The 26,203-nt window shown below is 42.0% G+C and overlaps 1 protein-coding gene and 1 long non-coding RNA gene across 2 annotated transcripts in view; both read right to left on the reverse strand.

Moving 5' to 3' along the window:
• Positions 1-13,460, reverse strand: part of LOC143906102 (stomatin-2) — a 45,976-nt gene extending 32,516 nt beyond the window's left edge. The window contains 7 exon segments of the mRNA XM_077421905.1: positions 9,653-9,791; positions 10,337-10,502; positions 11,618-11,688; positions 11,691-11,822; positions 12,836-12,858; positions 12,861-12,980; positions 13,376-13,460. Coding sequence (XP_077278031.1) covers positions 9,654-9,791; positions 10,337-10,502; positions 11,618-11,688; positions 11,691-11,822; positions 12,836-12,858; positions 12,861-12,980; positions 13,376-13,460 — 735 coding nt within the window. The 3' untranslated portion in view covers position 9,653.
• Positions 1-26,203, reverse strand: part of LOC143906213 (uncharacterized) — a 237,481-nt gene that overhangs the window by 51,362 nt on the left and 159,916 nt on the right. The window lies entirely within an intron of this gene.

Consider the following 26,203-nt stretch of genomic DNA (forward strand, 5'->3'; position numbering starts at 1 on the left):
AAAACGGACACCTGCCGTTTCCCTTCGACGCGACGGTCGACGGCAAGTGGTCGCGCGACTACGGGAACGAAGAATAAAATCCGCTAGATAATTATCATAGAAAAAAAAAAATAGAAAGATGGCACGGTAAACAAAGCGCATCGCAGAATAATGGATCGATCGGCCGGCGTTATCGCGCAAAAATACGCTCGCATTGTATTGCCCGGGGAAAATGAGTTCAACGTGAACTCGACGGCCAATAATTCCGATTCACGGGGCATTACGGTATTGCACATGCACGGAAGTTAATCGTCCTGTCGCGCGAGGCTTTATGGCTTATACGATGCCACGTATGCGTTCATTGTCAGGGCGTATGATACGAGAGAGCGAGCGTGTGCTCATGATTTTTTAAGGATTTATGGACGGACGTGCTCATTCTCTTCCGCTAATTAAAAGCCTCCCGCGTGCAGCTTTGCGAAAAAAAAAAAAGAATTGAAGAATTGCTGCACGATCGATACCAGAAATAGAGTATCCACCGCGCACGATAATCCGACGTTTAACGCGAATTACCGGCGACGCTAATGGCACGACAGTAATAAATGCATTTTACGTATTTATAATTGCTCAGTAACGCGATATGCGCTGCGTTTTCGGCGAACCAGTTTCACCTGCACCTCTCTCTCTCTCTCTCTCTCTCTCTCTCTCTCTCTCTCTCATATTGAATATTGCGTAAAATTTCGATGCCATCGTTTATTGTTACCGCCCGGAAATGGACATAGGTTTTTGGGAAAGGGAAAAAGCGCATTCGGTAGCGCGACGGTACCGATGAATAGTATTGTAACTGCAAAACTGTAATTTTTCACAGTTATTTTTACGACAGTCTTCTACTCTAGAATTCTTTGTTTCTTCAGTTACAATCGAAATAAATATTAAACAAAACAACATAAACTTTTCAAGTTACAGTATATGGTTTTGAGACGTATAACATTGATGAAACGGCATAGAAAAAAATAAATATTGTATTGTTTACGCTATAATTGACAATACCAAAAATGTAATTTGTGATACTTTCTGTTGTATATATTTTGTATAATAAATAATCGTCTTGTAGAAGAGAAACAAAATAACATTCTTTGTACTCTTGTATCTTGGGAAAAAGACTGAATCACAGTGATGAAGGACGATTACATTCGTTTTATGTAGAAAATTTGACGGAGATTGCCGGCTTTTGTTGTGCGTTCGCACATAGACGGTAAGTCTTTCGCTGCATTAAATGGAGAGAGTTATAACCCTGTCGGGCAATAAATAATGCATCGTGGATGCGTACGTAGTATACTCAGTATACTCAGCGTATTGTGCTACGGGTAACATGCCCCGGGCTGAGCATGTTTAACGACCGAATAAAATTTTGATTTCGCGGCATTTTGCTGCGCCAACATTCATTAAATCTTTATAATCTAACCGCTTTATGTCGTGATATTTAGTTCGTTAAGCCATACATGGGGCATGGTGGAAATCAGTCGTGTCACGAAAAAGCACGTTCGCAAACAACTTCTATAATGTAAACGTAGAAATATTATTCATACAGGTCGCAATCACATACATATATATTTCGCTTTAGTCGTAAATTCTTAAAAGGAACAATTTCAAAAAATTGTGTTACTCTTGTCGCGATCGAATACCTATTTATTATTTATATCGAATCTTTTTGATTTACTATATATATATATATATATATAATGGTCATTATTGATGAAACGCGTAATGATGATTGTAAGCAAATTATTAATAGCTATTTTTATTAAGCTCGACTGTTTGATATAATTAATAACAATACTAATCATTAATTATATAATTGCAACTTCTGTATCAATAGTTACACGAATATTTTACTCAAAGCGCCAACTAGCTAGGGTAGCTCATTAGTGGTTCGAAATATCACTTGAAATGCCATCCTTCGGTATAAACGATAATCAAATCGCATTATCGTTTTTAACGGTGTCCTCCTCTCGGAAATGCAGCTTTCAAGTTGCAACGTTTCGCGTAGTATCTAATGATTGGCAAATTTCTCATGACCATGACGAGGCAACGAGAGCTTACCGTCTGCCGCATGTAGAGATAACATTGGAAGGTAATGTCTCATCGATTAAATATTATTCCTATCCTATGAGCAATATAATAAATGAAATTTTTGAGTTTATAAAATCCAATGAAGATTCGAGAATCTAAATTAGCATTCACCAATTTGTCAACTGTGACGTTTAAAAAATAATCGTCTAGAAAAAGTGTTTTCAAGTTTCGAGAAATATTATGACGAAATGTAGACGTTTGTGCTATATTTTTTGATAAATATGCTCGGAATATGAAAGAGAGAATAAATATTATAATGTGTAATAATTAAATTCTATTTTAAATCTTACGATAATCCTTTGCAAGGTAACGCATTCACCATCAATTGCAGGAAACATCGTTCCTGTTTATTCCGACAAGCGGTACAAAGCCAATTCTGTTCGCGCGTTTCGAGTCGTATCGATTTTGTGTTGCTGTTATTGAATTATCGACGTACGAGAAAATAATTATACAAACATTTATTACGAGGTATAATAAATCAAAAAATAAAGTTGGTTTCTTTCGGTTTTCTACATAACGCACGTGTTTAAAAGAAATTACAAATATTTCTGAACAAAGTTAATCTGCAGAATCCTTCGTTGCGAAGACTTAAGTTAATCGTTTCTAACATCGATCCGTTCTCGAACCTAAATGCGATCACTAATTATTCCTGCATTGTACAAACTTGCTTCAAGCCGTTCTCCGCCATAAACAGATTAATTATTTGCGCTCCCAGTTTCGCGAAACGCCTCCGCGCCAGGAACTTCCTGTACGATTTCAATCGCGACTAACGCTATTCGAGGGCGGCATTAACGGCCGCTAATGACAATATGGGAACCGAGGCGAGCCGTTTTGTGAATTAGATAGCTCCATTCCTTGTTTCCGTCACAGCCAAATGATTTCAAACTCGATCGCGATGATCGTCCCGAAACTTTCGTCCGAGTATCGGGAGAGCTGAAGGAAAACGTAAAAGAGGACACGCGTCAGGCGGTCGGCTATTTTCATTCATTGGACCCTCTCCTGCGAGCGGCGAAATAAATTATAGCCTACTGGAGAGTCATATGTAGATGTAGTAAGGTGCGCCAAGCTATTTCGGACAGTCGTAACTCATATTTACGACCAATGGGAGTTACGCCAACTTTAAGAGGCTGCATAATGAAATCCAGTGGCGGTAGCTTCCCCGTTCCCGTGCCCGCTCTTTCTGTAGCTTTACCTCGTTCGCGCGCGCCTTTCCACTTTCCACCTCCGGCCTCATTTTTACTCCCGTTACGTCCGCTCTTCTTTGACGCCTACGAGCCTCCATCCGCCTAATATTCGCACTCTCGCCTCGCTGGAGAAAGGGGGGCAAGGCGAATATATCACTCGCGCCCTCACCAATCGCCGGCGTCTGGAGCACCGTAGAAAGCTCAAGCTGGAGAGATATGAGCGAGGAAATACCTGAGATAGCGTTCGTGTCTTTAAGGATACCTCTAGCGTCGCAAATTTTTATTCCAACTGGATGATACCTATCCCCCCCCCCCTCGGTTGCTGATGATCAGACGTAAAATAAATGGATTGACAGATCAGTAATTTAACGTTGGATAACTAGTACGTTCGCCAAATAAAAATATTCCTTTCTACCATGCACTTATCAACGAGCAAAGAATATATCGTTCAAAATTAATGACAAAGAAGCTCGTTGCGACCGATAAAACAAACGTTTGGCGCGATAAACGAACTTGTAATCCGAAAGTTAAATTTCTTTATATTAATCGAGTGCCGCGCAAAGGATTAAACATTGCAACTACTCATTGTCTACGCGTGCAGGCACTCCATCCATTTTATCCCATCCCGTGTATGTAGTTTCGTAGCTTTAACCGGTGCCGTGTCGGTTCACCCTGTAATTGCTTCCTGCTCTTTAAAGCCGTGTACACATCGGCAAGCGATAAAGCTAATAAAAAAGTTTGCTTGTTAAATGCAATTGTGACACTCGGGATTTAACTCTGAATTTGCGTCCGTAAAGTAATTTATGAATGCTAATTTTCATGCTGACAAACTCGCCGCTTGTTGGTCGTCTCTTAAGAGGTTGCACGATTAAAAAATTGATCTTTCGGTAGATAACTACCTTTGCAAAAGTGATACTGTTCAATCATGCTCTGCTATGGAAAAGTCTCGTTCGGCTCGTCCACACTTCATTCTTCGGCAGATCTCGCGCGCCGATGTGCACGCGGTCTAACGAAAGCAACGACCTGGCGTCGCGGAACGAGATCCATCTTCCCGGAGAAACGCTTTGGTCTCCGTAAACAAATAACGAACGCTCGATTACGGTAGGGTTCTCCTCGTTGTCTTCGTTATCTTTGTCGCCCTCGTCGTCGCAGAACATATATCGCCGTGTATTTGCTCTCGGTGATGAGTGTAGCACGTGGGTGCCTGGCAGCAGGACGGCACGGCGCGGGCGTCTCGACTGTCTCGAGTAGAGGTCGGTCACGATGCCGTCGTTTGTTCGCGCTCCATACGAAGCCCCGGTCACGTTTCTTCCGCGCTTTACGCCGCCCAAGAAGTTCGAAACTATGGGCCCGGACGGCGGCGGACGGTGGAAACATAAAACTCCAGACAACATAACTCACCCATTTCCAGACTATCCCTTCGAGAAATTATTTTGCAGGTGGGTGGCTCTTTTTCTCTCCTCCTCTTTCTCTCCTATTCTACGGCTCCGCGCGCCGTAGAGAAGCATTTTCTCCATGTAAGGAAGATACGCGGAAGAGAAAGATTGTTGCACGATTCTCGTACGAGGAAAGCCAAGAAGCTCCTCTTTCTCTACTTCTCTCTCTCTCAGCCTAGTGAAACATTAATCATATCCGCTCTCCCCGCACGCCACGGACGCCTTGGATAAATTGCCAATGCGTCTGCGGTTAATTAGGCGATTAGGCAGCCGCCGCGCTTCGTTCCGCGCTTTCGCTAGCGGAATTCCAGCCCCGCATTCTTACGTCCGATTGTAACGTTGTAATAGTCGGCGTGATTGATCGATCCGTTAGCTATGTGTTTGCGAATATAGAGAGAAGCAGGGTGAGACTGATTGCGTTACATAGAGGAGGTGCTACTTTATGATGGTTTCCGAAGCGAATTAAGTACACGATCTGAGACATCGCGGATTGTTTCGTCAGAAAAGGGGTTTACAGTCTCGCGTCTTTCCTTCAATTCTTTCCTTTTTTCTCTCTTCAAGATTTCTCTCACGTTTTCGCGTTTGAATTAACGGAAGCTGTAACTTAGTACGAACTAATTACCGATCCGAATAAAGTGATTAGTGACCTAATGATTTTGCGTTTAAATTCTATTTAATATTATGAAATGATACATTTATTGTGAAATAAAAGACATGAAAGGGATAATAAAAAAAGCTATCAATAAAACGAGATAAACGCAAAAAACCGCGACAAAATACATTTTTTCCCACTTTCACCGGCTAGAACTCGACAAATATTGATTTTAAGTTAGGGTCTTCAGGAAATTAATTGTAGGGCTTTAAAAGAGCTACAAAATGAGGGGTTAGTAAATCATGTACGGTCAAAATTCACCGAGTTATTGCAAAAAAAAACGAAATTTTTCATTCCCCCTCCCCCCCTTAAAAACCCATCGGTCCGATTAACCCGACAACTCAGAAATAAGCTCTTCTACATCCCCCCATTGCAACAACCCTAAAAAGGTTTCATTGATACCGCTTCACTTCCGAGCTCAAATGTCTAATTTGAATGGACTATATCGCGCGCGAGATTATTCTCGGGCTTGCGTTAATTCAATTTTCGCGTATACGTATTGACACAGACTCCGCTCGGAATTCCGCGACGCTGGTTACAGGAGGAACGTAATAACGTGTTACACGAGATGCGTTTAATCATTTCGCGAGCACGGCGATAATCCACGAAGGCGTTACGCAACCCGGAGTTTTCGTGTTCGCGGGTAATCGAATGTAACGCAAATTCGCGTATAATTCGTTTAAAGTCGCGCAAACTTCTGGAACTTTACCCGGTGTCGCCCCTAAAGTACAATGTATTGACTTAGCTATACTTCGTAAAGTATCGCGACGCATCACACGGCGTATTCGAAATTCGAAACGGTGTTACAGAAACTAAATGAGATTTAACGCTGGCGATAAGACGAGTCAACGAGAGATTGGGATTGCGAACTTTCGTCTTTCGCCGCCTCAAATTTCGGAGATGGACCATTATCACGGAAGTCATTCGCCTGGCAAGAGCGTTCCACATTCTTGCGAAGTATTCGCGCTCTTAGCTACGTCGCCTGGTTTGGCAAGCGGCGCGGGCGCGGCGCGTCGAGAAACATCGCCGCGTCCGTAATGCGCCCGCTGTTGCGCCACTCGACTGTTCGCTATTCCACTTCTTCCCCTTTCCCTGTTTCCCATCGCTTTCGATCCACTTCCCGGTAATCTCTGCCCTCTCATCCGCGAGAACCCATTCCCGCTCCTGATGTTTAAACACGCGAAATCTGATGTACGAGATGTACGGAGAGTCGTATACTGTTCTCGATAGTATAGATACGCAGATGAACATATACTATTTGTCGCGGCGTTAATAACTTTCGCATTATAATTAATTAAAAATTTGCGGAATAAATCCTTATAAATCCGAGCACAGAAATGTAAATTTCATGTGATGAAACTTTATTTTTCAGCTTTATGTAAATTTTTATTTAATCAGTCATATATCAAAAGTTACACGCCTGAATCGTATAGAAAGAATAATTTAATGGGATCTCTGACAAAAGAGAGTTAAATTCAGGTCTATCAAATTAACATTCTCTCTCTATACCGAATGATATGTAGAAGTATCACAATATTATGCATGAACATTTTCGCGGGCATAAAGCTTTCTAAAACCCCTTCTAAAAAAGGCAGAAAGAAGGAGAAAACGACGGGCTTCATCTCTTTAATTATCTCGATCCTTACGAAACTACATTAATAATAGTAGAGAGAAGCAGTATCTCTATAGAATGTCGACGTGGGAAATGAGATCCGCTTGTCGCACAGGGTGATAATCATTTTAAGAAAAAGAAATAAATCGAGACATACACAAAAAAGCACGCTTTATGCCGGGTACATTCGGCGTATAGAAGCGCGCGTACGACAATGGTATTTGCAGGCTCCATTGTTCTTTTAATTGGTTGGTATTCCTCGTAGATCCGTGAACCTAGTCTAGTAAAATGTCCATGAGCACATCGTCGTTGTGTGAGGACTGAGGCAGGTCGACTAAGAACAAAGTTATCGCGTTTGTTGAATACTCGTGTCCCTATTGAACGCGAGTCGGGGGAGGGGAGGACGGAATTTGCCGCTGTTCTTCTCGGAATGAATATGCGTGAAGGGTCGAACGCGAAGGGCGGGTTGAGAGAAAAAGAGAAAGAGAAAGAAACAACGAGAGAAGGAGAAAAGAGAGGGGAGAGAGAGAGAAAGAGAGAGAGAGAGAGGAGAAGGATTTTCTTAATATACGACACCGTTACCTTTTTGCATAGGCCAGCCCATTCATTTTGCCGAATATCGTTAGCATAATGCAAGGATCCCCTTTCTCGTCTTTGTCGCGCGATTAGAGATTCCTGCCTGTGGCAGCGTTCACCACTCTGCACTCGTGTAAATCCAGAGAAGCGCGCACGACCACGCTCGTGGAATCGCCTCTGTCCGAGTGCGGGCATTGTTCTATCACGATTAAATGGAAACGCATTGAAACGTTTCGGAAATTACGGTACGCACGGGAATTTATGAAGTAGGCCACGTTCGAAGCTCGCACACGCACCAATGGGCCGCAATTAATCTTTATCTGGTTTTGCAATATTTACAAAACAATTATTGCAATGTACCATTTGTCTCTCTCTCTCTCTCTCTCTCTCTCATGCTATAAATAAGAACGAATTAAAAATAAAAAATTTAATTACGATAATTAATATTGAACTAGGCGAAAGAGAAAGAGAAACAGGTGAGGAATGGTATCTGTCCGAAGGGAAAAAAATGAAGAATATTTCTTCTCATTTTTAAGCGCCTTCGCTTCTTGCAATCGAATTTTACGCGTTTGGCGAATAATGGCATTCCTCTTTACGAGCATAATCGAATGCATGTCGGACAAAACCACGCTCGCTGAGAGCTTCCTTCTACTGCGCTACTGCGCGTAAAAAGATCCGCGGCGCTCGTCGATTTTGTGCACCGTCATATCCTTCGAATTTATACGCTCTGATGTAACTGAAAAAAAAAGAAAGAGAAAGAGAGAAAAAGAGAGATGAAGGTTTGACATCACGCGGTTTTCCTCGGGAAATAAACGTCGGTGAATCGCGTCACGAACGATCTTGAAAAAGTCCGCCCACTCGGGCGAATAAAAACCACTGTGCACCGAATATCCGGAACGAAATGGGATAATAAAACTATGACCAACTAATGCGTTCAACCTTTGATATTCTGTGTACCGTGGATGATGCATTGCGTTTCGCAGGTTTTGACAGGCTACAGGGACAATTTATCTCTTTGAGACTTCGATTATAGCGAAGTTCGTGTGCTTAGTATTATCGATAAATCGTAAAAACTTAAATTTAGCTTTTGATCAGTGGAAACATAATATACGTGTTATTAAATTTACTTGGAATATATATTGAAAACTTAATTAAAGCTAAGCTAATTAAGAGCTCTTTTAATGAAATATTGATATCTATATCGTAACGTAATTTTACGTTATTTGATTTCATTAAAACATAAAAGCTTTTCCGAGTTTTTACTATTCCCTTTTAATCAGAGAGTATGTCTCAGACCTCGAGAAAAAACAAAGCAGTTTTTTAAAAAAAGCACAGACGAGCGTAAAAACCACAGACTGCTGGAGTATCCGACGCCCAGCGAAAGATAATAAAACACTCGATCGACGAATGTAGTTCAAGCGAACTGCAGGGTATTTAGTAACGCTAAACGCAAAAGGAAGGACGCGATAGTAGACGGATCGTATATGCAAATCACGATGGCGACGATCGTAAACTCTCTCGATCTCCGACTGGCCGGACTATTTCTCAATGTGGGAAAATACCTATACGATATCTGATGCGGAACCGTTTACACAAGCCAGGGTTTGGGTTTAGTTAAACGAAGGCGTGCTTTGATAGCGATCTTATCGAAACATGTTTATCGAATCTCCATCTGACGCGAGACCATCTCCGGCGAATCGGATCAGTGGATATGCGTAATTAATTTGCCTTACAATTAGTTGGAAAATCGTCAGACGCAAATACAGTATCATTGGGCTCCGGAAAAACGTAATGTTCGCTCTATGTGAGCTATGTTTAATAAGTCCGATTACATATCTTGTCCAAGATTGCAGATGAATATAAAATGTGATAAAAATAATATAATAATAACAGATGATTATAATCACTGTGTGTGTAATTCTTTGTTTTTTCTCTCTTTCCTTATACTTTTTAAATTATTTTCTTTATGTTGTTTTCGAAGCAATAGTATCGTATCCTTCTTCTGCTACAATAATAACTGTTGCAACTGTGCAAATTAGTGGAAGAAAAGATCGTTATTTTTTATGTTTATTCTTCGCCTTACATCAAAACTCCGTTTGTGCAGTTTCCCGATGAGCGCGCAAGCTGGGGGTGAATAAAGGCCCGAACTCAACCGGCAGTGGAAATATAACCATCGAATTCCTCTCGCCGCATATGTTGTTCAGAGTCTGCAGGTATCGTAGCTACCAGCACAAAAGTAGAAAATATAAAAGAATTTTTTTTCTTATCTTGTAATTACGACACCCGATTCACGAGCGAGGATTTTTGTTTAATTGCGTCACATACCGTGTAGCAAATAAAACGAATAGTCAAATAAAGCCTCATTTCGTTCTATCCGTATATAGAACTTGCACAGTAAAAATTTTTTAATATTTTTGAGAAAGAAATCTACAGAACCAATGCGATAATAATTAACCTTATCCTCTCATCCAATTTTATCGCGTTCATACAGTTACGCTTTTTTTCGATAATTAAAAAAGTATTTTTGCGGTTCTGCTTAATTGCAGTGCTGATTTTGTTCGATGAATAGAATGAGTTTTAAATGTATGTATAGTTACCCGTTGAGCGATTCATAATAACGTTAACAAAGTTATTGCAACGAGATACAAATAAAATGAAACCAGGAAATAAAGTACGGAAGCAATGTATATGATAATTAGCGACGTTTAATAATTAGCGTCAACATTTGGTCGCGAGAGACAAAATACTGGCGCGGGTATGTGCGTACCTGCAGTGCGGCGGGACTCATGGAAATGACGTCGCTGGCCTCTTTCAGGGAACGGGAAGCTCGCATTTCTCCTTCCGTCGCAATCACTTTGGTCCTCGCCTCCCTCGTAGCTTCCGCCTCCGTGACCATGGCTCGTTGGAGCTGTACCGGAAGTCGGACGTCCTTTCTGAAGCAGAAGCATCCGTTAGATATCCGTTTCAGGCAGCCGCGATGAAATTCATGGACGAACATGCGAGCGTGATCGTGAACGGTATGACGACTTTTACGATAAACATCACGACCGGATCACGATCGTTGTTATTCCTTCGCGCTTAATAATTTTCAGAAATGTGCCTCGATATTCAACATCTCATTCTTATTTCGATTGATTTAATAATATAACAGTTTTTAAAATAGAAAATTCTTATATCAATGCGATTAATTTTTCTTGATGCAATCAAGCTTTTCTTGCACATATTATTTTGCCAAGAATTGATATGTATTATTTACGGATTGTAATTTTTCAATCAATGCAGAAATATAAACAAAATTATTCGCGAGACTATCTTGATTACCAGCGCAAAGAGTATCGAAACGATAATATCGCTATGTTGTCACGCGCAGCGCAATATGCAGCTGTAATCTATATAATTACTCCTTAATAACACTTCGTCGATGTAAATATAAGCGTATCGATTCGTTCTGTCAGCCTGTGAAATTTTATCGGTCGCGCGGCGGCCAAATAAACGACCATCGACTTGTTTTATGCGAACGCGGATTCGACGAACACATTTAAATTTTAAATCACGCCTCGTTCTACCCTTTTTTTTATCTTCGTCGGTCGAAATACATTTTCGTTAGCGTATTATTTTTATCGGATCACCCTCGTGCAGCTGCGCGACGTCCGCGTTATTTGCCGATCAAGCGATTTCACATTGATTTGCATTGGTCGCTCGTTCATAACAATGGTAACAATCTTTTCTGGCTTTCGTATGACCGCTGTCAGTACTAGTGAAGCAGAGGTTTCAGGGGAACCCAAGCATTTAATCCTAATAATCTGTTATCATTGTTTTAAATGGAAAATAATTGCCATCGCAATTTTAAAGCACAATCACGTAAAAATTGAGGTCAGAAGATCGCGAAAGATTAATTTGCGAAATGACGGTCCTCGATCTCCTTGCCGCTATCCTGAGTAATGAACAAATTAATTACGCAAATAGGTCAGCCGATAACGAGCAAAACAACGTTCCTCGATCGTGCGACCTGTCACGATGCATTAAAATATCGAGATAAAATATTCACATCTCGACTCTCTCGACTTTGACTCCCCGAGAATCATCCGTTGCCTCGTCCAGCGCGGTCTGCAATGGTTTGGGAGAGATATGGTCTCCCGCTCCGACAGGATCTCAGCGAGACTTTTCGTGCCGAGGACCGTTCGCAGCGTGCTCGCGGTCACTAACCGCGTCGAATAACTGAAAAAGTAAGTGAAAGGGATGACGACCGGCCCGTGACTTGCCGCTGCCGCCGCACCGTCGGGGGCGGTAAACCGTGAACAAGCCCCTCTACGTTGCTGGTAGTCGTTAAACCCCTACGGAACGTTGCCGGAACGTCGACAAGCTGTGTCGACCGTAATTTTTAACGGGCCAGAAACCGAGTTACACGCGACTCTTTGATTCTAAAAGCATTATCGGGACAACGCGGGGATACGCGCGCGCGTCACCCTGACATGCGTTGACACCTTTACAGCGGTATAACGGCATTAAGTGTTCTAAAAATAAAAAAAAAATTAAATTCTATTTGTGAGAAAATTAATACGATATTATTTCTTCTTTGCATCTTATATCGTTATCTTGCGCTTGTTGCTGCCATACTGTAGCGCGCTACTCTAATTGCTAATTAACAATTGCACGCATCTACGAAACTAAACCGATAATTATTGCGCAACAAACTCTGTGAGCGGCGCAAAGCTTTTGTTACGCAGTTCATCACTGTTAACCCGGAAAAGCTTTTAACATGTACAATTAGCTTATTTTCATTATACCGCCGCGCACGTCCCGTCTCGTCTCTGATTCTCGCGATGGCCAAAAATAAAGACAGAGATTACAGCGAGTGCTGAGCACGAAGGGAAAGGAGGATACGGGGGGAGGGCAGGAAAAAGGCGCGCGCAATCAAGTATTTAAATGCCGTGCCAGTAGCACGCGACGTGTAATCAAAGGAAAAACTGTACGGAGCGCTTTCATCTAGCTGCTAGAAATAAACTTAGGAGTAAAACTGTCAGGATAAAGTGAAAACTGTCGGCCAGAAACGTAGAATAATAGCACAATCCACAATGATAAGATAATATCGTAAACCAGTGCTGCGGTCTTACGCACCGCTAGGTAAATTAAAAAATCTAACATTCTCCTCTCTAATATTTCTTCGCTCTGCCAATTCCCTTCGCGTTTGGTTTCAGAGCAAGAATAAATAAGGCTTTGATATTGCCTTCCGTATCTATAATCGTTCGCATTTTTATAACGGCATCAGAGGCTTCTTTATGCGATATAGACAACCGCGTCGACGCTCACGAAGTCTTTGGCAAGCACCTCTTGCAGTGGCACGTCAAAGGACATTATCCTTGGATCTACAGGTATGCGATAGTCAATACACGGCATGACGACGAAAGTTTCTACGGGGGAATTAATTAAGGATGTTTTGCGTCAGACTGATAAAAAGAGATATCTGCAAAACATTGTAATCATCTACGCAAGTCAAAAGTTCTCAATTTTGATTGTGAGATGATTTTTCCTTTACCAAAATTTTCTCCGAAGCTTAGTTTTCGAGTTACAAAAGGAAATAGTTACCTTGGACCGGGTACAGAAGATAGACAGCGCAAGTAGCGCAACTCGCACTGTTAAGGTGAAATTTCATGGGCAGTGAAAAGCAGCAGTAGATCGTACTGATTGGCTACAAAATAGAGAAGTTCTCGAGTATCTAGAACTTCTCTATTTTGTAGCCAATCAGTACGATCTGCTGCTGCTTTTCACTGCCCATGAAATTTCACCTTTAGACGCGAGCGCTTACGTCGAGTGCCTGCTGCAATCAACTGATCGCTGCACACGAGCTGCGTTCCAATATGCACTGCCAACACTGAAAATCTATAGTTCATATTACGTATATCATAGATTTTCAAAACTGGCAATAACATTGAAAACACAGGCACAATGTACGCGCGCGCGCACACAACACACACACACACACACACACACACACACATACATACACACACACCCACATACACACACACACACATACACACACACATACACACACACACACACACACAACACACACACACACACACACACACACACACATGCAAGCACGTTCTGCTCTCTCACTCAACCGGGTTCGAGTTCATCTGATCACAGAAATTTTAATATTTCAAACTGTACTTTCCGTACGAGAAATAAAGGAAGAGACATTAAGCTGTTGATCCACACATAGCAATTGGCAACTGCTATGTGTATTTTGCCATAAAGTGATTAATGGTCCTCCAAGCTGGGCGCTAAGCTAACAACTTGCTCCGTTAAGAATTATTGTTAAGAAACCTGACGCTTTACCGCACTCCCACTTTTATCTTATGAAGAAATATATGGCCTTAAAATCACTTCCGAATTGTTTGTTGACACTTAATATTAAACGATTTAACCCTTTGGAACCAAATAATGATATTTATCGCGAAACTAATGATGCAAAAATTGCTGTATCGAATAAATTACTTGCATCTCATTATCAGTTTCGCGATAAATATTATTCTTTGGCTCCGATTACGTGATTATAATTGATCACAAAATAAAATAATTGTAACAAAGCTTAAGAATATTTCTCGCTCAGTTCCTCGATTTTCTGTAAAGACGATGCAGTTTATTCAAACATTTTCGATTTAAGCAACAGTTCAGATTTCGTCAGGAAGATTAATCGAGCCATCACAAAAGTGATTAGGTAAAAGCAGGGTGATGCGCTTGCCTGATCTCGTTCCCTGCCGTTGATCGTTTTCTTTTCAACTATATTGCAAGCAAAGCAATCATGCAAACACCTTTTACTGAGATCGCGCGGTTAAATTGTGCGTGAAATGGAACGTCTGCCAGAAAAGTAATTTGTCCCTTTCCGTCCATACCCTCTCTCATTAATTTCATTGCGCAGTTCCGTTCTCCGTCAGTCTTTTTTTCTTCGCGAATTCCACTTTCTACGAGAGAGAATTTAAAACCCAGGAAAGAAAATATTTGGTACGCGGAAACTCCGCTCGTTATGATACTACATTTAAATATTAGTACAATTTTAGTTTTATCACTGATATAATTTCCGTATATAATTTTCGCGTTAGTGGAGAAGCAAGGAAAGAGAATTATTTTTCCTTTCACTGAGGAAGGCGGGCGATTTATTTCCTCATTGCGAACTCTTGTATGTACATAATGTACCGTACCGTGTACACTGTAGCGGATTTTCCTTCCGTTAGCCTCTGCTGGATTTGATCACCCTCCATGTGGTTTCACCAAACGACGTCCTCCACTTAAGCAGGACACGCAGGATCGATCAACGTAGAACACCTGCCTGTTTGTCAGATTTCTCGTAATTCTAAATCCGATGATATGCTACGTTGTTGCAAAAATATATACCATCGGGCTGACAGATTTTATTTTATAAAAAAGTTCGACAGTTAAATTAGAAAAACTTGAAGAAAAAAAAAGAAAAACTCATTCTGCCTTTGTTGCCTTTGTTATTGAATTAGATTGTTGTTTTCGAGTAATTAATCACGTAATGCTTTAAAAAAAAAGGATTGAATAAAATATTAAATATCTTCGTGATAATCGCTGATGAAAATCTTTCATTTACAAATCACCGGTATTACTAATATACGAGCTTTATGTCCAAAAAATTATTTATTATTTTTTAGCTCATGCTTTTATATATGCTTTATATGTTAATCTTCGTATCAAATTTACAAATTAACTTCTCTCTTTTTCGTCACTACGCCTTTTTTATGTTAAACCTTCCGATTCTGTTCTAATCGAAACGCCGAACGATGGCAACGTTGATCGGCTGGCGCGAGTTGATCGTTTCCTGGATAGAGTTTCCGGGGAGTTTAGCTTCCGTGAACGCGGCAGAAACGGCACTAAAAATTCAAGCGTCGAAATAACTTGCGCGTGGAACACGATCGGCAATGGTCGATCCCACGTACACACGCACGCATGCACGCACTCACGGAACGTCGCGTCGTGAACCTGCCCTAAATTAACCGACAGCCACGTGCACCGACTCCGTCCCCGTGTTTACGAGCTGTGAAATTCTGTGTGAAAAGGCAATATAACTAGCTTGGACGCGACATACGCGAAGCTGTTGAAAAAGTAAATTATTTCTCTTGGCGCGCGTTATAACAGCAGCGGGTGGGCGAAATCTACATTTCAGATTTCTTTTTATTGCAGCGCGCGCGCGCGCGCAGGGCTTAATTAACGAAAGTGGTAAAATATGTAAAAGGCGATTGCGGCTGACGTTAGCGTCACTGGAACGCAATTAAATTCTAAATTACGTGGTTAATATAAACCGATCTAATATATATATATATACATATACATGTGCGAGAAATCATCATAAATAAAAATGTTAAGAGCTTTTGTATGAATTCTTATGCAGTATTCATCACGCATTACGTAACTCCAAAAATTCGCCCTTTCACTTAGAATTAATTCGTGACACGTTAGTGCGCAATGAATCAGACGTTTCGAGAGAGCTTCCGACGGCTCCAATATTCTCGGGCGAATAATTGAAAGGTAAAAGGATCAGAAATGTCTCTTCTTCAACCTCGCGAGTTTGTTCGCCCCTATAAGACGCCGCGCCGTGCCCAAGAGAACTCGTATAGACCGCGGATCTATTGTGCTAGAGTAATTGCGTTGTTCCTGAATTGCCCGGATTTCGTCGTTGTTTCCGCCGTTCGCGATGTTCTCTCTCCTCCCCTTATACTCTTTTTTTCTTCCTGTTTCTATTTTCGCGTGCACGCGGAGTCGACTCGATTTTTAAAGTTATCGGATCGCCCCGCGAGCACGGAGGAGGGGGGGTCTTCTCGCGCACGTTAAATTCCCTTTCGTTACTTCAAACCCATAAATTATCAAATTTTCTGTGCCGCGGCACGCAAAAAATAGCGGATTACAGTCTCGAGCATCGAAATCCGAAATCCATTAGACTAATGAAATTGCATTCGCGAGATCGGGTGCAGGGTACTTCCGGAGTACCGATAAAAAAATCCCGCTCGTACTTTCGGATCGGTGCGGCGAAAACGCCGGCCCGCGCTGCGAACGGTTCTTAATGCCCGGCAGTGGTAATGATGAGGTCAATTAATGTGCACCGGAAAACTCCGCCAGGTTGTAAACCAATCGAGAAATTTCATTATAAATGACTTACGCAGGCTAGCGGTGTTTACGCCGATGAAAATCGCGGTACGCCGTTGTTACTTCATTATGTTTATGCATAATACCGAGCAAACATGGCGTGCACCCGTTTGAGCAAATATATTATACACGGTACAAATACTTGTGCGTTCTATATAATTAGTATTGACGTTAACGTTATGCGTGTTGAGCTCTCGAGTTTTGCGAGGACAAAAATGTAAGTGATATATATTGCAGTGCGTTGATGGACGCGAAACACGATACCTAACGCCAAAGAGGATCGTTTACATTTACACAACAAGGTTTTCAGAAATAATAATCGCAAAATTGACGTATGACAGAGCTGATAAGACTTAACAATCGACGGCTCATAATTTCAATAGACGCGCGATTTATTAATGTCAGAAAAATTGCGAGGTATAATCTCCATGGACTCCATGCGATATCATGCAGCAGAAGCAAATGTTTTTTCTGCGTATATGATTCGCTAATCGCTTATCAAATACCCTTATATCTCAATTAATACGCGTGATTAACACGAACGATTAGCTCGCTAACCATCCGTTATGACGGGATGACCGTTATTGCTATCGTGTATTGCAAATTGCGAAAATCGAGGCAAGAATAGTGATATTTCGCGCAAAAAAAAAAAAAAAAAAAAACGACACGGCGTAAAGAGGAGAGAAAAAGTGAAATAGGAAAAAAAGGAACATCGTGAAAAACACGATTCGCGGAACCGGTAGAGAGAATTGTCATTTTCCCAAACGCGCGCGTTCCAGCGATACGGTGAGATGTTTCGCCTGTGTGTTGCACGAGGCTGTTAATCGACGACCGGCGATCCGCACATGGCAGGTTCGCACGTGCATATAAGCGCGTCGCGCATACATCGATGGAAACGATCGCGGGGGAAGAGGGAGGTATCTTGACAGACCACGACGAGAGTGTATCCCGGAGAGCGCCTGACGCGCACGGCAGAGAGCGAGGGATACCCCATGGCGAGGGGGATGGGAGGGACAAAATACTGGATGGAGAAGAGGCTGGATGGCGAATAGTGAGAAAGGGTGGGTCGACCAGCTGATGTGGCGATCCTGCGGGAGTGCTTGAACCGTGATCACGTTGTTAACCCACTCCATACCTCATCCCGTCCCTCCTACCACCGTCGTCGTCCTCCTTCATCCCCTACACGATCGGGTGCTCTTTCCGGGCGAGTCGTGTGCTGCACATCCACTGGTGTAAACGTGCACTTATTTACATGTCAGCCATCGCTTCCTCCTTTCTGGTGCTTCACTTTTCGCTGAGAACAGTTCAGCGTTGATCAGCGTCACGACGCCGCTTACGATTCGTAGGATCAACGAAAGAACGCGAACATTATTACGCTAATTAATGAGAAAGAAGGGTAATCATCCATTGTGTCCCGCGTGTCGACATCGATAAATGAATTTAAAGGATGTACGTACGAAGTACATGCATATATCATTGACAATGATGTATTTATTAGACGTATATGAATATCTCGCGCAATACACACGGTAGGAATTATCATGTTCGGGATCTTCCGACGCGGACAACGATATTACGATTTCAGCGTGAGCTTCCTTGTCGGAGGCCGCACCCGACTCCATGCGTTCGTGTCATCTTCCGTCTACGGATCGTACGCGTGTCGAGAGTGATACGGTTCCGGAGACATTAATTAGTTGCATTTCAACGTTAGGACATACACACGAGCCGTTATGCAATTCCGCCGCCGACGGTGGCGCAGTGTCAACAGATAGTTATCAGCACGTCGGCATGAAATGATGATATAATCAAATTTGCGTTTTACAAATTGCAGAGTATACAAATAAATAAATTATGGAGCGTTAAATATCTGCGGTTATAACATTAATAATTTCGCCAGAAATAATTTGTAATTTTTAACGAAGAATTACCGAAATAATTATGTGTTACAATACCGGTGTTACAATAACGGCGTATAGGAAATAATTTATTGAAATTTATTATGATTGAGAGACGTGGTTTACCGCAATTTACCTTTACATGCAAATAAATGGCGCAACATTTTTGCCCATCTAATAGTAGGCGAGAATTTTGAACGCGAAATAAATTAACTATGAGTTGCATTAAGATAAATTTGTATGTTGTTCATAATATATGTGAACTGCAGATTGCGAACTGCAATTGCAAACTCGAATATGATTCGCCATTTCGTACATTAACCTGTAATATGCCAAAGGGTTGTAAACGATCGCAACCCTGCTTACAGCGTGCACTACCGTATTACGTGCAACTGTATATCGTGTTCTGGTTTAGCCATATTACGTATATTCGGTTAATAATCAACGCTCAAAACAACGCCAAGTGTTAATTTCGTCTCGATATTATCAAAAAGAGTATCTAGATGATCACGTAATATTTTTAATATTAAATCATTCTTTGATACACGACAAAAACAGCTATTAATTTTTCTCGAATAATGTACACATGGATATCACGTACAATAATTAAAAATATTATTCTATAAATTTCGATATTTAGACAAAGAATCTACTATAAATTGATCGGAATATTATTAAAAATTTAACACACGAGATAGAATATTTTATAGAGTAATTATACATTACTTTGTAATTCCAGCATGAAGGCAGTTATCAGGCTCGTTATTTTTCTACAAGTAACGTGATAACGATAAAAAGACATTAAGACTAAATATGAAAATTTCTTTGCAATGAGGAACTTCTGATTCCGAATCTTTGGCTACGTGATCTTATACGTGGCGGTGCAGGTGTATAGCGATAGGATTCACACACCAACCGTTATCGCGAATGAGGTCCACCGGCTCGTTAAGGCTGACTCACGATAATATTGGTGTCGTTGACCATTTCGGCAAACGTTTACACATAGCGAATATCGAAGGTGTACTCGGTCTCAAACGCTCTCGTGTCTGCTTCTCTTAACGGCAGGATGCACGCTTCCCGATGTTCCTGCCGTGCATATTTGTGCGCAGATATTACGGGGATTGCGACGCCGACGGGAGAGAATAGGGAGGGCGTCGAGTGAGACATACGGTTTGGCACCATCCTAATGCGTATTATCATGTTAACGGAGAGCCGGGCGATGATAATGGGGAGTCAATCAGTGCTATTCAAATCGCCGAGCTATGGCGCCATTCCGCCGAAACGAGCTCGGATCGAGGAGAACAAGAGAGAGAGCGAGAGAGAGAAGGCAACTTTTCTGTTACGACAGTAATAGAGCGCGGAGAGAAAGTTGGTCCTAAAGCGCGATTTAATATTTAAAACGGGTAGAATGGATACCTACTCCGTAAAGTCGCTGGGGCATCATGAAAATTTTCATTCGGGGAAAACATTCGGGAAAACATTCATCCGTTATTCGGTAACAACTGACACATAACAGAATAAACAGTGCAGAGTAAACGGTGTGCATCGGGTTCCGCTTCCCGTCACCGAGTGGAACTGTCGGATGGAATTTGTGTGGCTGCGAGAAAAATATGCGCGCGCGTGTATGCGTGCGCGAACATTTCTCGGAGCTTTTTAACGGAACACGACGAATCGCGCGAGCGATTTTATGCGGCATACATACCGCCTGGGGGATAGACACATTAGAGCGATATTTAGGCAACACCCTATCATCACCCCAATTTAATTTCAACTATTTCTACGCATTTTGTCGCGTATAATCGGCGGGGGCGATTTATGCTTCAACGATATTGCTCGACGTAGCGTTTAATAAAAAGCGCACGTAGAGAGGGACGGCGTTATCGGCACCGTTCACGCAGGACGCATTTTACGTGGGCGACGTCTGCAATACGCGCGTACAATTTGTACCCGTTGCCCGTTTGCGGGGTCCGAATCGTTTAATAATACCAACCTGACGATGCGGTCGCATCGTCGTTGTCAGTCGTCGGCCGCAGGATGGCGAATCGACGGTGCGTGCTGCACGCAAACGCGACTGGAATGCGATTTATGCACGTCCGTAAGCAGAGGGTTTATAGATATCCCCGATCGATCCGCACGAATAGAGCGTAGACAACGGCGCGTTACGCGACTAGATGCGACGTCATGCAGAGACAGTATACGCATAAAGTATCTGCATGCTCGGAATCGACGTGATTTCGCGTTATTCTATAGTTGACGCCGCGCGCGTCATTGTCGAGCGTCGAATGATGCAGAATAATAAACGAATACGCCTGTTTAGATCATGGTCGCATATTTGCGATACACGTTGCACGCGCGCACGATCGATGAATAATCGAGAGATGCGATTGAGAATCGCCACTTAATTTAATTGCTTAATTTAATTCAACTAAATTAAATTAAATTAAATTAAATTTAGTTTAAAGTTTTATTATTTTATTATTATTTTTTTTTAAAAGGTAGATGTATTATTATTCGGTAACCATCGGCTTGTATCACATTATAGAACACTGTCGGGTATTGAAACGCTATTGTTGGGGGGGGGGGGGGTGCTACTTCTATTTCAAATCTTGCAATCTTTTGTCGAATTTGTCAGATTTCTCGTAATCGTCAAGGATAATGGTTCTGATGACGTGTATCACTGTGCGAGTCAGAATAATTTATTTTTTGACAATAGTTTTTAACGTATGGAGCGAACGTCACTGTATCTCGCGCACGTGCGCGCCCGTCATCCGTGCGACTATACGACCGGACGACCGCGGTTGCGCGCGTTACACGTATGAGTAAGATAAATTAAAGAAAAGAAGATTATCCGGCGCACGCCTGAATATATGGTGCGTTCGTGCATCGTATATCTATCATTCGCAAGCGTTTCCCAACGACTTGACGTCGCGTCGTGATATTTCAGAGCTCGACGCTACGGAGGATATATCGTACGCGGAATATCCAACTAGTCGCCCCAGCGTAGTCGGAAGGGCATTAATGGTGGGCGAGACAAGTGTGCTCGTCTTAATCGGATTAGGGGGTTAGGCTTTGAACGTTTCCGTTTCAAAGAAGCTTCCAATTTACGTGGATAATTTATTACTGAAAAAAAAGTGATTTCGTGACACGCTACCGTCTCTTACACGGGCAGACCATGCGCGAATAATTACCCCAGATTTGCTGGCTATATATATATATATATATATATATAGTTGAAAATTTAACGTTCCGCTTATTACATTTCTGCGTACTGTACGATACGTAGAATCCACTGATTATATTAATCTCCAGAGGATCCGCACAGCCGTCATAATGTCGAGTCTACATCGCAATTAATGTCTATATAAAGCTATGTCAACCGTGCTGTATAAAACGCTAAAGTCTACCAAGATAATTAAGGTTTGCGCACTGAATAAATCAGGAGGAGTGGAGGAGAGTATTTAGTGATTTATGGAACTCAATTACGAATAAAATGGTAAGGAGAAGAGCTGCAAAAATGTAAATGTTTATCCCCTTAATCATGAAAATTGTTCCTCCTTTTCTCTAAAACGGTTTACGGTCGCGTTCCACCGCGAGCTGGAATTACCGGTGGCCGTATTTAAAACCGTTAATGAAATCAGGACGCGCCCGGACGGTTTTCCTACGCGATCGTTAAAGCTGACGGCTTGTCGCGGGCAAAAACCGCGACCACCCCTTTCGTGTCGCCTTTCGCGTTGCGTTTATTTTAGCCACACAGTAATATATAACGTAGCGGAATGTATTAGTGGCGGTTAGATCATATCATAGATATATACATAGATATAAGAAATTTATCCGTTCGTTAGTGCGCGCGAAGCGATAGATTTTATTTCGATGATAGCACGTTTCGTTATGTGTGTCAGTAATCATTTCTCTGACGATATACCGCTGGCACATGCCGTGGATCGTATCGCGTGCTGAATATAGAAATTTATTCTCTCGTGAGAAAACAGCTCTTCCCACGCTTTATTACGTAATGGTATATATATAAAGCGACGAAAGAATATTTGATATTGTATCGGATAGAAGCATTGTTACGATGCTGCGCGCGAGCTCTTCTCTTTGCGCGAATATACCCGCATGTAAATACCTAGTAATGCATTATTGCTGGATTTAAAATTTCAAGTTCTCTCTGTTGCGAAGAATCATTTTTCTTTTAATTTGTAACATTAATACTTATGCCCTATAAAAGACCCGAAGCGGCCAATTAAAAATGAAAAAGTAACGATGATCCTGCTCTTTCTGTCCCTCTTTCTCTTTCCGTTTCATCATTACATCTCCAGTTTATCGCAAATGACACACTAATTCTCCCAAAGTATTAACGTGTCGTTTTCATGCCTTCCTCACCCTCGCCCTCTTCCCGGTTGTAATTCTCCTCTTCGTGTCGACCGCGTTTCTTTTCGTGCCGGCTGTCTCGTCTCTCCGCGATCCCGGCTTCCTCTATTAAGCCGAGAAATTAAATTACCGAAATTACACCCCAGGGATGCGCGGGGTCGCCAGGTGGAAAATCTGTGAGATGGCCATCTGCTGTCCCCGTCAAGTCGGCGTTCGTCGGCAAACGCGGGCAGCAAGCTGTCTCGCTCCTTCTTTTTATCGGCAAAGCGAGAGCGCGGTGGGACCAACGAGATTAAGATTCCGTTACCTTGCGCTAGCCTGTGTAATTTTCCTGGTGCACAGCTCCTCTCGCGCACCGGCTGCTCTCGATATCTTCTCTCGGGGCGGGATTAATACTTCTCAAGTTTCGCTCCGGCACGGCGCTCGGCACGTTAAGAGCCACCTGGACGATCCTTAGCTAATGCCTAGTTATATCGAGAAATCGATCTTTAAGGATTCCCGACCTACGATAGCTATCATCGACCAGTCTTCGAATTACCGGAAACGAGGAAGGATAATTCTTGTAATTAATGTGTAAAAATAAACGGCCTTTCATAACGTGAAATTGCTATTGCGGATGCACTCGGTAGATGCACTTGGCGGATGCTGCCCGAAGTAGAAAGTTCTTGGTGGATGTTTATTTTAGCACAGCGCGAATTCACTTCGGAGAGATTGGAATTACGAAAGTGTATAAAGCGTGTATAGACATGTAGATAGTCATTGCATCGTAGAACTGAATCTTTTAGGACACGTTAAATATTTGATACTAATCTTCTTTTATATATCGCAAGCTTCGAAAAACGGAAAAACAAATCAATTCAATTTCACGGCGATAGTTTGATATCGCCCATTAATATTTTATGTACGCATTGATCTTCTCACTTACTTTTAATGTAATTATGTCTAACTTCGATTATTACTTTCGACAGCACTTTATACGTCTCATTCATCTCTCCGATTCAGCCATCATCGCAGTGACCGATACAGTGGCTAATTTAGTTAGAAGAATCTCCCGCGAAAATAGTGTCTTTTTGGTGGTAGTATATGGGAGGGTCGAGAGTTGTGCATTTGCATTAAAATGCTCGTAGTCGTTGTTGAGCCACGTAGCTGTTTTCTGCGTTAGATTTTCACACGAATACTTTCAAAGGGCTTGACACGATTGTAAGAGACTGACCCACTGTTTTAAAACAGCTAAGTCCACTGCGATGTTGGCGGCATTCAGAAGAGATTCTACTGTAGTCAAATGCATATTAATGATATTTTATCCCTGATAAGTTATGCATGCTAAGTTACAATCATAATAAGAGAGAGAGAGAGAAAGTGGAGGACAGAAATTTATATATATGAAATCTAGAAATAATACGTCGACGTAAAATCTTAAAAAAAAAAATACTAATTGGTCAAATAAAATATGATAAAAAATTATGGGCATTGATATATTTTATGAGCAAACTATAGAATATTTCAAATTATAATCAAATACTTGTAATAATTGTACAATTTGTAATAATTCTAACTGCAGGCAAACAATGTTTCGTTGTTGCGTGATTGTGGAACTTTCGTCGGTGATTCATCGAATTTCAATTAAAAGTCGTCGCAAGTCACTTGCATATACGTCGTGCGCCTTTCAGTTTTTTACTTGATCGAAAATTGTGTCTCCTTGAAAGCGCTGTACAGAAGAGAACAACGCGTTTATTCGCGGGTGCTCCTTATCGAGGGTGGGATACACAAGTCACTTCATTTTTCAGCGCCGTCGCCCGGCTTTGGTTTCGTTGTAACACGGAAGACGCTGCTAAAGCGCCGTTATCAAAAGCCACCGGATAGGAAATCCACGTTAAAGCGACAGCAGCGAGAACGTTGGACCGGATAGAACGAGGGGCTGAGAGATTCGTCGCACGGGGATGGCAGCGAGCGAGGGAGGTGGAAAAAGCAAAAGACGTTTAATGCCCGCCATCGATAACGTCGTCTGAGCCCGGGCACCAGGGAGTATGCAGTTAAGGAGAGAACGAGGTAGGAAGAGCCCGACTCGGCGAAGCGAGAGAGAAAAGGTGGGCCGCGGAAGAAGCGACAAGTGAGTGACAAAGAGGCAACAGCGGGGAACAAGGGGGTCGATCGAATCGACGGAGAAAACGGAAGAGGCTAGACGGAGGGAGACCGGAGTGAGGGAAAGCGGGAGTAGAATGACACGAACTAATAGCAGTCGAACGATTAAAACTAACGATCCCGTTGCGTCGACTAGTTCATCCCCGGGCTTGTTCCTCGACCAGGATTAACTGCCGGTTGACGAGCGATCCAGCCAAATGAAAATACGGCGCTCTGCCTTCCGGCCACCGCCTTCCATCTTCGTTCGCCACCCTAATTGACGTCTTGACCTCACTCTTTCTTCGCGAATCGATTATAGGATTGATCTATCTCCTCTGTGCAGTTGACACCCCGTTTCTAGAATATCAATTATAGAGCTCGCTAGAACTCTGATTCTTATTCCCGAGTTCTTGACGTTTCAAAAGAACTCTGGCGATTAAACATAAAAAATATAAATTTGAAAAAAATGCAGAAATCAATTTAATAAGAAAATTGTTCGTAACATTTTTGTATCAATTAAGGTCAATTTGTGTCGTAACACTTTTTGATAGAGCTCTTGAGAAGTTATTCAGAATTGCCAAGGAAACGTCAGATTTCAGAGAAAAAAAGTTTTAAGCGACTAGAACTTAGAGAATTTTTATCCGGAAAATCGCCAGAACTTTTTCACTTTTATCGCCAGGTGATTGTAGATTCTCGGAGTTTTTATGCGAACATTCCTTGCTTTTACTACTTACGACGGTCGTACACGTCCTTGGTTATACTACTGCGCGGACCGACTGACTTGAGAACGCTATTACTACTATAATATGAGATCAAATTGTTTTAAATGATTTCTACGACAATACTGATTTTACAAAAATAAAATGATAAAATTGTACCTGCATTCAAGAAGACGAAACAAAATTGAGATAAATATAATCCGATTTTAAGCCAACCCTGAGATTCGGACGAACATACTTTTGATACTTCGAAGATTTGAGCTCGCAAAAATTCTTTTCGCTTCGAGTAGTGCGCGTATTTGACCCGTGGCTACTTCTCAGGTCGATAAAGATAGCGAATCTATCGGTCATCTGTCGGGA

The sequence above is a fragment of the Temnothorax americanus genome, unplaced genomic scaffold (assembly GCF_048541705.1).
Source record: "Temnothorax americanus isolate GAGA-0224 unplaced genomic scaffold, ASM4854170v1 Scaffold7, whole genome shotgun sequence".
Taxonomy (NCBI): Eukaryota; Metazoa; Arthropoda; class Insecta; order Hymenoptera; family Formicidae; genus Temnothorax; species Temnothorax americanus.